At 45.2% G+C, this 13,820-nt stretch overlaps 1 protein-coding gene across 6 annotated transcripts in view; it reads right to left on the bottom strand.

Moving 5' to 3' along the window:
• The window catches only part of RNF157 (ring finger protein 157), a 161,950-nt gene that overhangs the window by 25,938 nt on the left and 122,192 nt on the right, over window positions 1-13,820 (bottom strand). For all 6 annotated transcript variants that reach the window (XM_048487566.1, XM_048487567.1, XM_048487564.1 and 3 more), the window contains exons 8-14: window positions 13,663-13,710; window positions 13,149-13,220; window positions 7,814-7,973; window positions 7,348-7,460; window positions 3,066-3,304; window positions 2,705-2,810; window positions 288-399 (exon numbers count right to left, since the gene is read on the bottom strand). In XM_048487566.1, coding sequence (XP_048343523.1) covers window positions 288-399; window positions 2,705-2,810; window positions 3,066-3,304; window positions 7,348-7,460; window positions 7,814-7,973; window positions 13,149-13,220; window positions 13,663-13,710 — 850 coding nt within the window. The remainder of the gene's footprint in view (window positions 1-287; window positions 400-2,704; window positions 2,811-3,065; window positions 3,305-7,347; window positions 7,461-7,813; window positions 7,974-13,148; window positions 13,221-13,662; window positions 13,711-13,820) is intronic.

Raw genomic sequence — 13,820 nt, 5'->3', positions numbered from 1 at the left:
CTGCAGTATAGAAACTGTACGGTATCACCATTTGATAACTAGAACAGACCCCGGAAAACAGGATACTAAAAGATGGTACGTTGACAAAGCCATTTTGTAAAGCTCAGATATATGTTGAGTATGCATTAGATACTGAGTTCATGCTATGCAGACCCCAAGGAGTGTGGGATGGGATTTGAGGGGGGAAGCAGTAAGCTGAAGAGTGACTTTTCTCAGGGAAACCCAGAATGTGCTTGCCAAGGAGTATGCCAGTGATCTAACAAGACAAGTAACCTCTCCTACTGTACCTTCTGGGGAAGAGATGGTAGAAGAAAGAGGTGTCCCTGTACATGATGACTGGTCTATTGCACCAGATGAGGATAACGTCAGATTTTCACTCTCAGGTGTGACACCACATTCCTGAAAAACATAGCAAAAGCAAAGCGAAAAATGCTAATTTGTTTTTTTTGCAAGTTATCTTACTTTTCATAGGAGATTCTTCAGTAGTTAACAATGACTTTTAAAAAAATCCATGCTTTTATTTCCAGCAAATAAGCCCTTACTATAGACTGAGTGGCCATCTTCCAATTGACTATCAAAGCCATTTTATTCAGATCATGTTATCTTTGAAAGACAAATTGTAACACGTTCCTTCCCAATGTCTGTTCAACAGATACTGGCTACAATCAGACATCATGACAAAATAGTTTAATCTGAGCTTGGTACAATCACCTCTTCATTATTTCCAAGCAACAACTCCTGGTTTGTCCACTTCTTGCCTCTTCTCTTGCCTCCAGAAAGGGGAGCACCCTTTCTATTTCTGGCTAAGCAGCTGTGAGGGACATTGCTCCTCAAACAATGGTTTGTTAATACAGGTATTACAATGATGCATAGTTAGTACAAACCCTAGTTTGAAATGCCACTTTAGGGCCAGCCCATAAACCTTGATGTGTTGGACCATCTGCCCTCAACAGTTAGAACTAACTGGTGTTCGATCAAAGTAGGGGCAGATCGCCCACAGGGACATGTGGGGTCACATGTCCCTGGGTGCAGGCCGTGTGTGTGTGTGTGTGTGTGTGTCCCTCCCTCCCTGCCTCTTTCTGGGAGGGGTGGTGCGGAGGCCAGCAGGCAGGAGTGTGGCAGAGGCCAGCAGGCAGGCAGAGCCGTGTGCGAGGAGCAAAGGCAGCGCGCCGGACCTCCAGCGGTCTCCCTCATGGGCAGCCCAGAGGAGGTCAACTCCTGCCGTCCGGCTGATCCTCTCAAGCAGCCACCTGCCTGCTTCCACAAGTGCTCAGGCACACAGGGTGATGGTGTGGAGGTGGCGGAGTGAGCCGAGCCAGGCAGCAAGAGTTGGTCTCCTCTGGGATGTCCATGAGGGAGATGTGGGAGACAGCTGAAAGCCTGGTGCACTGCCTTCCCTCCTTGAACACAGCACCCACCTGCCAGCCTCTGCCACGCTCCTGCTGTGCCTGGCCCGCCACCACAAGGCCTTGCTGCTCCTGAGGTGCTGCCACTGCCACACCAACAGCCTCCTGCTGCTGGGCCCGCCAGACGATGAGGCCAGCGACGAGGAGGAGGAGGAGGAGGGCGGTCTGGAGGAGGATGATGGTGGTTAGGCGGGCCCAGCTCCCATTCCTCCCCCAGTTGCATCCTTCCCAGGGGACCTGCTCGCCACCCCCCACCTTCCCCTCCCAGTGCCCCTGCTTGCCACCCCTTGCCAATACCAGAAAAAAATGAGGAGGACACACACACGGAAAACTCAGGTTTTGCCCCAGGCTCCATTTTACCTAGATACCACTCTGGAACAAAGTACAGTTTATGTGCCATGGTTTAGCATGTTGTCTGAATGCAATCTAAGTCCCCAAGGGAAAATAGTAAAACAGAAGCTGAGATAATGGCTGATCATACACTGGTGCTCTGTCCTACACTGAAGGGAGATTTTCTTTGGGACAGAGCTTCTGTTGTGGACGCCTCCCCTCACCTCCCCAGTGTGTGGCAGATTCCATAAACTCCACTGTTTATGAGATCGGGCGAACAGCAACCCTTTTCCCCGGCTTTGCAGGGAAAATGGAACAAATGGTCCTGTGTTCTTCTTTGCTTTGGGCTTTTTTACCCCACCCTGCCTCCCCCGCTCTACTTCTACCCTCCCCAATGATTGGGAGGGCTTTTAAAAACTTTATTTCAACTTCAAGCATTTGTACAATATTAGATCTATTGAAATAATGATAGATCTAATATAGGAATATTGAAATACCAAGGAATCGTGTTTGCGTAGGGGGAGGAGAGAGAATAGCAGTTCTAGGACATAGATCCCTTCTTCAGCAGAGTGTAGTCTAGGGAATTGCTTTGTTGCTTTCATTTGGGGAGATTATTTTTGGAAAGGGGCTACAATATTGATATAACTGCAGTAACAGAAATATTGATATAACAGTAATTTAAATGGCTTTAACAAAACCAGCAATTTTGCAGCCATGTGCCTTTAAGGGTGAGTTGATGGGCAGAGTTGAGAGAACCAGGGAAAGCAGACCTGGAAGAATTCAGCTGGCAAGCTGTGCAGCAGGCAGTGGGGTTCTTTCTCATGTGTAAACAGAGAAACGCGAGGAGACCTCACTACAATCCCACTGTGTGGCAAAGAGCCCTAAGGTAAGTGTTCCAGTGTTCCATGCATAATGGGCTGTTGTTTGAAAGAGACCCCAAACTCTTTTGTACAAAACAAGAACATTACCTCTTGATGATGAGGAGACTTTTTCCTGGAGATTCTGATTTCAGATTCACTGCAGGACTTTTCGTCTTCTTCTTCATGAAGTACTGAGGAATTCTGGGAGATTGATCTGGGCAAAAGAAAGAAAACCATCAACCTACTAACACAGTCATGCTGGAAAGCAAAAGCCATAAAATGCTGAAAGCCACCAAAAACAAAACCACAAGTGCCCTTGCATAGCTAGCTATGTACATATGAAAGACAGTTACATCAGAGAGTAAACATAACTCAAGGAGAAGGGATGCCAGCCATTTGTAGCCCAGCCTTTGCAAGTTTGCAGGACAGCCACAGCAATGCAGGAGGGAAAGACTAGCAGGTCACTTACTTGGAAAGGCTTTTCTTCAGCTTGAGTCCTTGGCTGCCACAATCCGACAAACGGTCAAGGGGAGATAGTGTCCTCATGGGAGGCAGGTGGCCGTCACTGCCATATGAGGGCAGAATGCCCGAAACGTGGCTGTCCCCAAGAACGTGGAGTGGAAGGGCCGCTGGGGATGGAGTGAGAGGCCCATTAAGGGCTTCCAGGAGGGAGACCACCTCATAGCCAGGAGGGATATTCTCTGAAGACTGGAGGAACCGGAGATGGGTGTGAGAAGGACAATTTTGGTGGTAGGAAACAGTTTAATAAGGGAGGCTGAGACAGATCGGAAAGCTCCAGACCCTCCCCAAAGAAGCTGACTTGTACATGAAAGGCCAGAGGCTGATACCATTGTGAAATAAGCAACTCTTCTAAGAGTTGCTTAATTTACATGCTTTTCGTTGAAAAACGTATTGTAAGTTTGCTTAGACTGGAATCTTTGAAGGAGAGGTACTAGTTGCAAGAGTTTAGGAGTACTGAAATGCCATTGGGGGCCAGAGCCATGCAGGACATAAGAAGCTACACACACACACACACACACACACACAATGTACATGGAAATGCACACATTTTCCCCCAGACATAGCTTGCACGTATTCAAACAAAACTTCCAGTCATTAGGGCAAAACACATGCTCTTGCCCTCAACATGAAACCTGAGGCCAAGTTTACTCTGTATTCATACCCATAGATGAGGTGGTGCAGTTGTATCTGGATTGTATCTCTTCAGACTGCATTGTGGTGGAGGGCAGGGAGAGATCCTATAGCTAAAGGATTTCCCATAGAGAATTAGTTCACACAAAACTAATCTAACAGGCAAGAACTCTACTCCCGGATACCTAATTTTCCAACTATAACATTATTAAACAGATACACGTATAATAATATTTCCCCCATACTGCAGTCAGAAGTGGTACAATCTAGACAAACCTCATCTGCTGTTTATGTGAATTAGGTCTTAAACACTGAGGAATCCCTCTTCTGTATCAGAAGATTCGCACAGAGTTCTGGGAAAGCAGACTTGCATGAGACAAATACATAAATACATTGCTGGGTTAGAATCTCTTTAGAAGTGCCTCATTTCCTTAAAATTTCTAGTCTTTCTTCATGGCTTCTGGAGCCTATCTTTTGTTTGCATCTACTGCTTGATTCTGACTGGGGCCTACTACTATATAACCGGAAATCTAAAGGAAAGCTATCTAGTTGCTATTCTCATCATACTCTGTTTTTAAAAGTTATAAATGATGAATGACATATATGTTCCAACAGTTGGACCTATACTGGCAAGATTATGCACTTATTTCATTAGTAAATTGCTAAAAGAATCCTAACCCAGAACAAAATTATTGCTGTCCGAGGGTGGATCTCTTTTTGTGCAAGTCCCCTTTTAACAATAATACACAGTACTCAATTGCTGGGTAATAAATTGTCCGTAGCCATTTTATTGAGCAGAAGCGTGAGGTTCCAAGCGATGGAGTCTAGGAATGTCTGGTCTTAACTTCGGGTGGCGTCGCGACCAGCTCAGCAGAGGCGGAGATGCCTGCGTTCAGAGCTTTGTTGTTCCGTGCGCCGGGAGCTCTGCCGAGGCGGACGCTCCTGGCCAGAGATGTTCCCCGCCGGCCCACGGTTAGGCAAGAGGCGATTCGCCTCTTGCCGCTGTTGCCGTTCCCAAGGGGAAGGCGTAGCTCCCTAGCTCCCTTCCCCTTCCCTTCCAGAGCCATACCCATGCGCCAAACCGCCAATCATCAGGGCTATGACAAAATAAGCATGCATTAACATAAAAATTTAGGGAGAGGTGGGTAGGCCGGATAAATCGGTAAAGCCCGGCGAGGCACATGGCCGAGAGAGGGACAAAGGAGGGGAAGCGGCTTTAAAGTCTCGCTCGCCCCTCCCCCTTTCTTTGCTGAATGACGCATCACCCTTCTCTAGCATGGAGTCCTTCTCCTTCCGCCCCTCGCTTTAATGGGGGGGGGGGGTAAATCACTAGCCTCGCTCTTCCCATCCCGGCGGCAGCTTTAACTCGCCTCGTGAAGTGATTCTACAAGAAGTGTCTTTTATTACAAGTTACCTTCTTTCATCTTAGTATATAATTGAGTAGCGTGTTCCTGACAATGAATCAGAAAATGCGAAGGACTCTGGGAGATGTAGTCCAGAGGTTACCATTTCTCATGTACAGAGGGGCTGATGGAACTACAACTGCCAGACTCTTCCTCACTCAGTAACAAAGCTCTGGGGCCCACGCAGGGCTATCCTATTCCTTGCCTGGGTCAACACTTGAGTAAGTCAGCAGTGAGCCTGGTGCCAGCAGCCAAGCTGTTTGTGGGGAGGGGGAAGTCCTTGCTGCACCCAGAATGGCTCCACCTGAGACAGTGAGAATGGGCCTGTGGGGAGAAAGCCCTCATCATGCCCACACAGAGAACTCCAGGCAAGCAAAAATGAATTGGGCTGGAGGGGTGGCTGGGGAGAGAAAAAGAGAGAGTTGGAGCAGGAGCATAAAGAGAATGAGTGCTGGGGAGAGGCAGAGAGCTTGCGTAGCTGACCAGAAAAAGAGAATGAAAGCTGGAGTAGGGTGGCAGAAATATAGAGAATTGGGAGTTGGGATAGAAACAGGAAAAGAAAGCTGGAATAAATCTTTACAGGCACCCTGCTGACTTCCCCCTTTGCAAAGCTGGGATCCAGCTTTGTAGACAGGGGGTGGTGCCTAAGATAGGGAGAACTCTCTCCATCTTCACAGGCACTCTGCTGCCTCTCCTTGACAAAGCTGGGGTATTCGTGGAGGTGCAATTTCAGTGTTTGCCCTGGACACCATTTCCTGTAGATAATTCCAGTCCCATGTCGCTTGCCCTAGGAGGATTAGTTTTCTAGAGCCCACTGTATTTTTTCACACAGCAGGCTTTATTGTTAGTCTTAGCATAAGAACGTAAGATTAGATTGGATCAAAGGTCCAACAACCCAGCATCCTATTTTCCACAGTTGCCAGTCACAAGCTTCCAAGAAACTTAGCAACTGGCAGCAGCACACCCTTTCTGTTGCCCTCAGTACCCAGTATTAATGACATACCTCTGAACATTGAAAGTTCATTAGACAGTAACAGTTGATAGGTCTGTCCTCTGTGTATTTGTCTCAGCCTTTTCAACAACCATTTTATGTTAGTGGCCATCATTTTATCTTGAGGGCCAGTTCACATGTTGTAGAGTCCATGTGATAAATACAAGGCCTTTCAACAAATGTGAACTGAATGTCTGTGCTGGGAATTCATTTCCCATGTGTTCAGGGACCTGATCTAGACTGGTTGGGATGGTGGAACATGGAAAGAGGGTAGCTTAAATCTTACCCCCGGGGCTGCCTTCCCAACCTAGACTGATTCTGGATGGTGCAAAGGGCAGCTTCCTGGTGAACTATTTTTCCCCCGCTCCTATACATGAAGTGTATACATGGGCTAGTTCTCTCAGAACTCTCTCAGCCCCATCTCTCTCACAAGGTATCTCTTACGGAGAGAGAAAGAAGCTTGTAAGCTGTCTGAAGACTCCTTACAGTACAGAAAAGGAGAGTAAAAATCTAAACTCAACTTCTTTTTCTTCTTTCTCGTGTGAATTTATTGCCTATTAATGTCATTCTAGAATTGAGCAAGTAGTCTATGATTTTTGTTAAAGTAGCATATTCAGGCCATTTGTCTTTCCTTTCTGTTGGATATCGATCAACAGTGCTTCTCTTTCCCATCTAGTCTGCTTGTGTTCATAAATCTGCAATGGATATGTGCAGGGTAGGGGGGTGCACAGCCAATCAGCTGTCCCTGTCACAAACAAGCATTCATTTCCCTCACTTTGCAAACACCAATGTATACAAAGCAAACAGGCTTGTTGCATAAAATGTGAATTGACCTTGCCCATTTATGTACGCACTACTTATCCTGAGGCCATTTGCTTTGCAGGGGGGTTTCCCCCTGGTTTTTTTGTTTGCACAGAGATTCTCCTCCTGCAGTGTTCCTAGTTTGGAGAGTATTGGATTTCTTGCACCCTTGTCTGTGATGCTGTTGCTACATTTCTCACAGCAGTACCTCTCCCCCAGGTTCCAACTTCCTCTCAAGTCAGTGGTTCTATAACTGGCAGAGAACAGCTTCTATATAATTAAACAACTTTGCCTTAAATTGAAGACTGTAACAAACCCAGGAGCCACTGCACAATCCAGAGGATCAAATTAGCAAGGCCAAGGGGCAAACCCATCATATAAACTGTTGGAACATCAATACTAACCGAGTGTTCTTCCGAGTCAGACGTTTGGGATGCGATAATAGGGTTGAAGCTGGTAGGGGAAAGGGGTCCAAGTTTTTTTCTCATAGCTCGGATCTGTAGCAAAGCTCGAAATGCTGCAGGACAAAACATGGAGGGGAATGGGAATAAATCTTCCTCCAAAACATCCTCACAAATATTAAATGAGAGAGATTAGCATTTTGTGCTAACTTGGTCAATACGACAAGACAACAGATCTTTAGTAGTTCTTTACCACTACTGGTAAGCAGTGACATGATGGTATTTAGTCATAACTGAGTTTTGCATGTGTTCAGCCTGCCAGGTTAATTGCCTTTACCCCTAAGTTGCCCAAAATTAAATGATCAAAAAGGGTGAACCACTGATTTGCCAGAGAAGCAAAGATTTGCCAGAGAAGCAAAGAAAACCTACTTTAGTCAACTTCAAAGCATAAAAGAGGACAAGGACTTACGCAGTCTGCAGATGGGGCAGTTGTTGGCTTGATAACGCAGAGTGTCAGCACATGTGTTACAGAGGCATAGATGGCGGCATGGCAGGATCAGGGTGTCCCGAACATCTGAGAGGCAGACCACACATTCTGCACTGTTGTCACTCACCTCATCCTCTGCCACCTGGATAGGAAGTCAATGAAAAATGCTGGCAAACTTACCAAAAGGGGAGTTTTTTGTGGGGGGCGGGAGCTGTAGAACTTTAATATTATTAGCACATAGTTAATAGGCATTACATGGTCAAATTTAGTTAATTTTTTTACTGCATATACCCAAGCCCATTTACGTATAGAAAGGTGAACTCATTGACAGAAACTCTGCTTATTTGAGATCAAGTTGTTTAATTTACTTGTTTTATTCCAGACCACATTATTTGTGCTGGAAGAAGATTACTACTAGGGACCAGAGTCTCAAAGGACACTGAAGTCTCATTCACTTCATGCGGGCACACACACTTTCACTAACAAAGTTCAAACAATCTTCTATAATCACAAGGAAATTGACTTTACTGGACTAAGAGGGGTGTAACTTTGCTTAGGATTGCAATGCTAGTCATATATGACCAATAGCTTGCAGGAAGAGTATATCAGAAACTTTCAATTTGCGTATGTGCATATTTGTGTGTGTATTAAGTCCTGTCAAATGGCTTCCAACTCATGGTGATCCTATGAATCAATGTCCCTCAAAACATCCTATCGTTAACAGCATTGCCCTGGTCTTGCAAACTGAGGGTCATGGCTTCCTTTAAAGGGCTAATCCATCTCAAATTGGATCTTCCTGTTTTCCGGCTGCCTTCAATGTTTCTTTGCATTATTGCCTTTTCTAGTGACTTTTATCTTTTCATACTGTTATCAAAGTATGACAGCCTCAGTGTAATCATTCAGTTTCTAGGGACAGTTCAGGTTTGATTTGTTCTAGAACCCACTTATTTGTATTTTTGGTAGTCCACAGTATATTTACAAAAGACAAATTGAAAATAATTAAGACTTCATCTAATTAAATCACAGAGGGAATCTAATTAAATCACAGAGAGAAGACAACCCTATTCCAATATTGAGTAAACTAAGACTCCTGCTGCATTAGCATTCCTGAATATAATGAATAACCACATTAAGTATTCTTCACAAACAGGTCAGACAGCCCAAGCAACTTGTTTGAAGTTACAGCTAAAATTGTTCCTCAACACATTCACACACACTCCCCTCAAATACCCTTGATTTCCTTATTTGAATGTTTCCCCAAGAGATACCCCCTTCCCCTCTGGCTGCTCACCTGCATCCCTCAAAATCTGGATTTTAAAAAGGCACTATAAATGGGGCCAGGAATTTTTCAAACCCCCTTCTGTTCCTGCTACTGCCATATGTTTTACAGAACCTTCCAACTGGTACATGTTACATGTTCACTGCTTCTTCTCCCCTCTGGTGCACTGCTTCCAACTGGCTCCAAACAACCCTCGCTTACGTAGTACTGAGTACCCCTTCTGGGTGCATGTTAAACATCTCCAGTGCTCTTTATCTTAGATTTCATTCTAGTTTATTTTGTTGATATTCAGATTAATGTTTTGGCAACTGGATTAATGTTTTGGCAACCTGGAACCTGCATCAATAATGTTAGGACTGCTTTAGTGTGCTGATTCTTGAAGTCACCTGCTTGTATTATTCCCCTTAATAAACATTATTTTATATGAATTCTCATTCTTCCTTCCAAGCTTGTGGAAGAGCTTCACCCTTTAGCCAGCATATCCACTTATAGCTAAATAAAATAGAAATCCAGTGACATCTTAAAGACGACACCATTTACTCCAGAATGCTTTTTCACAGTTCAGAGGCCATTACTCATGGAACAGTTACCCTGGGCACAGGCGAAGCTACAAGGGGACAGGGGGGATGCGCCTTGCACCAGGTGCATGCCGGGGGGGAATTGCCCCCCGACCCCCCGCAACCCCCTTCACGCCCCCCCCCCCACTTACCTTAGTTCTTAGTTTCAGGCTGAAAAGCGGCCTGTTCCGTTCAGGCTGAAATGGGCCCTTGTGGGAACTACACTACCCAGGAGATCTTGCGAGCCCCAAGGGCCCCTGGGTAGTGTAGTTTCCACCCGGGGTTTTTTCAGCCTGAACTGAACAGGCCACTTTTCAGCCTGAAACTAAGCCTGAAACTAAGTAAGTGGGAGGTGCAGGGGGGGACTGGGCCGGAGCGGGGCCCAGGGGAGGGGCGGAAAATGCAGAGTCCACCCTGGGAGCAGTTTGGCCCAGCTACACCTCTGACCTTGGGGCTGGTAGCTGCACAGTGGGGCTGAAGTATCCTCATGTTTTTCTTGTTTACACGCGAGGAGGCAGCCTAGTGCCTGCTTTGCAGCTGCTTGCTAGTCTTAACCAGCCTATCCTTTTGCTGTTTCTTTTAACATTGTCCATCATTGGTTCTCTTAGCTCCACTGATATTCTTTCCCCCCTCTTCCCCTCAACACACTCTCTCACAGCTGCAATAGAAAGAGGCTTGTTTTAAAAAGTGGCTTGTTTCAAATAAAGTTTTTAAAAGTCCTCCCAAACATCAAGGAGGGTGGAACAGAGGCGTAGCTGGGCCAAACTGCGCCCAGTGTGCAGTGTGTTTTTTCCGCTGCCCATGCCCCCCCGCCGCCCCCTCCACGGTGCACACCCCCCCCTGCCCCCTTTCCCACACTTACCTACATTCCTTTTCCATTTCTAGTACTTTTTGAGGCTGAAAAAAGTGGCCTCTTCACAGTTCAGGGGAAAAAACTGCCTGACGAACTATACTTCCCAGGAGTCCTTGTGAGCCCCAAGGTCTCCTGGGAACTGTAGTTCCTCAGGCAGTTTTAAGCCTGAACTGTAAATAGGCCGTTTTTTTCAGCCTCAAAAAGTACTAAAAAAAGAAAAGGAATGTAGGTAAGTGTGGGAAGGGTATGAGCCGTCGGGGAGCGCCGAGCATCGGCTGCTAGAGGGGTGGGGAAAGGGGGAGGGGCCGGGGTGATTTTCCACCCCCAGGTGTGCGCCCGGTGCATGACGCGCACCCCCCCCCCTGCCTTGGTGCTCCACCACTGAGGTGGAATCAGAGTGGGGAAGGTGAGCTGGAGCCAGAAAGAGACTGGATTATATTGAAATCTCAATATAGGTACTTTGAGAAGCAGGAAGGAGCCGGGAACATGGAATGAAGATGAGTGAGGGAGAAGGTGTGGATGGTAGTGTGAGGGACTGGGAAGAGTGGAGCTAGGAGGCTAGTCGTGGGCAGACGGAAGAGGTCCAGGGAAAGCTCTACACACTGGCACATCTGCCTGCTCTGGTTGTGAAGCAAAACTAAATTTGTGCTAGAAGTACTCTCGCTTGCTGCGGGAAGGACAGAAAGTGAAAGTGGGACTTGAGGAAATAGGTCCATTCAAGAAATCTTGCTGCGATGGATGTTTCCTGCATCGTGCAGCAGACACGTTGACCGTAACCGGCCATGGTTAACTTCACCCAGTGTACATCCATCATAGATATATTTACACTCAAAATTACAAACGGAAAAGTGGGAGTGGAGAGATGTTATAAAAGGAGGCTAGCTAGAAACAACAAATAATTGAAGAGGAATCAATCTAGTCAGAGCAGATGAGGGCTATTTCCAAGTTCAGATAGATGGGTAGAATAGGATAAATATAGAATCAGAATTAATCAAGGAATGTGAAACATGAGACACTAAAACAAATTAATGGGTGGATCACACTGAGATATTAGCATATGTAGTGAATGAGGAAATCCAAGGCTCTGAGCCTATTGGACAGATAATATTAAATCTCTTGATGAAACCTAATTCAGAAACTTTGGTTTGGATTCTTTTTTGTTTATAGATGTTTCTGTGCATTGATGCCTAGATTGGCAATATTCCCTAAACTGACTGTACAACCTAAGACAGCAGCTCCTTTATCAGAGGAGTGACAGAGGATGGAAAGGAAAATTCTCTCTTATGCATGTGCTAGCCTATGTGATTTTGAACTCAAATTGGAAAGCGAGGCTCATTCACATAGATCTCTTGCACATGTTTGGTCTCTTTGGGTCAAGCGTACACGACCTTCAGATCAGATTTTCGACTGCACACATTTTCCCCTCTTCAAAACTGACTGCGCAGCAGATAAGAGAAGCCATGCAGTTTCCAAGAGTGGTCAAAGTGTGATTTTCCCCCATGCCTGTGCAGAGAAAGCAGAGCTGAGTTGTACACGTTTTGCTCTCTTTGGCTTTTCTGCTACTCTCCGTCTTCCCCCATTTATTGCAGGAACAGTTCTGCCAGCATTTTCAGGGGACCAATGAAGCCCCTTTATGTTTTTTTTAAAAATTTAAGCACTTTCAATCTATTCCAAGAGCAATAAATTGAAGGCACGGCTTTTTTAAAAAAATAAGGAACAGGTGGCAGGCAAACACCTGAACCCAGAAACAGGTGGAGCAGGGGACAGGCAAAATGGTGGCTAGGTTCAGGGGAGCAGCGGGGCACTTCCATGTGTGTAAATAAAGAAATGTGGGGAGACCCCCCTGTATAGCACACAGCCATGCTGAAAACCGTAAGTGCACAACAGATGTATGTAGAGTACATGTTTCCATACACATATAGATGTAAACTAGATAAATAGTCTGAAAGTGACTGAAAGTGGGATTTTTTGCATAAAAACTTGCAATTTAAATGTGCATGAAGATATAACAGACATAAACCAATGTAACATTGAATTGACGACTACAGGGAGCAAAACACATGCAGAACAGATCCCGCTGCCCAAAGCAACAGGAACACTTAAGTGAGAAAATTACAAATGCACAAGGACTAATCTCTTCTTTCTATCACTTAAACACAAATGTATATAAAATTACCCCAATATTTTTAATAAAAAGATTCCCCAGCATTTTTAAAAAGCAAAGCAATCTTTGGGGGATATGATTTTGTATGAAGAAGTGCAGGAGGGGTAGATTCTCTCTGCTTGCTAATTTTCTACTAGTCTCTCCAGCTGCTCCCCCCCCCCCCAACCAACGCCTTCACATGGAATTATTATCATTATTTGCATATCCAGAACCTCAAGGGCTGGTGAAATTAGGGGGATCTTGGGTGGGAAAAAGAGGCAACAGGCAAAGCATGAAGAAATTGCAGCCTCTTGGATTTTCACTTTATTTAAAAACCTTGTTGGGTCTGGATAAGAACATAGGATGAGCCTGCTGGATCAGACCAGGGTCCATCTAGTCCAGCACTCTGCTACTCGCAGTGGCCCACCAGGTGCCTTTGGGAGCTCAAGGATAGTTTTAGCTGTGTGTTCAAATTCATTTTTTACCTTGGAATCTTGTGTGTTATATTTGTTCTCTATTCCATATATTTCCTGAAGCAGGTAGCTCACACCATCCACCTGTAAAATAGATGAATACAAGTTGTAGAAGAAAGCAGAAGCTGAAATCTGGACATCTCCAGGACTATGGACTACAACAGCTTAGTAGCAAACAATTTCCTTCTTCCTGTGCTATCTTTCCTGCATCAAAAGATGACTAACACTTGAACATACACTGCTTGACTTAAGGAACTGTCTGTATGTCTCTAGCCACAAGAATTCATCGATTATATGTAGGGTATGCTACTTCCACTGATTTTAACTAAAGTTATTTTTGGTTTCTTCATAAGTTCCCTTTCCCTTTTTCGAAGACGCATTGCAATAGGCTGTTGAGGAGAGATACTGGTTTGAAAGAACCATAAATCACTGCCCCTCCCCCATTTTGTCAGTGTTACAGTTCATCATCACAAGCATCTTCTTAGGAAGGGTAGCCAAGAATACACGTGCACCACATAATACTCACCACTTGCTTCTGCTTAAGGGGTTTTACACAAAAACTGCCATCAGCATGCTGAGAGAGAGGGGAAAAAACCATGATCAGAGTATCAATGTCACTATTACTTGAACAAAGCTTTGAAGAAAAAAAAATGGCAATGAAACAGAATTCATTCAAAGCATAAC

The sequence above is a fragment of the Sphaerodactylus townsendi genome, linkage group LG03 (assembly GCF_021028975.2).
Source record: "Sphaerodactylus townsendi isolate TG3544 linkage group LG03, MPM_Stown_v2.3, whole genome shotgun sequence".
Taxonomy (NCBI): Eukaryota; Metazoa; Chordata; class Lepidosauria; order Squamata; family Sphaerodactylidae; genus Sphaerodactylus; species Sphaerodactylus townsendi.
The sequence above is the reverse complement of the archived record's forward strand: the minus strand, read 5'-3'. Positions and strand labels throughout refer to the sequence as shown.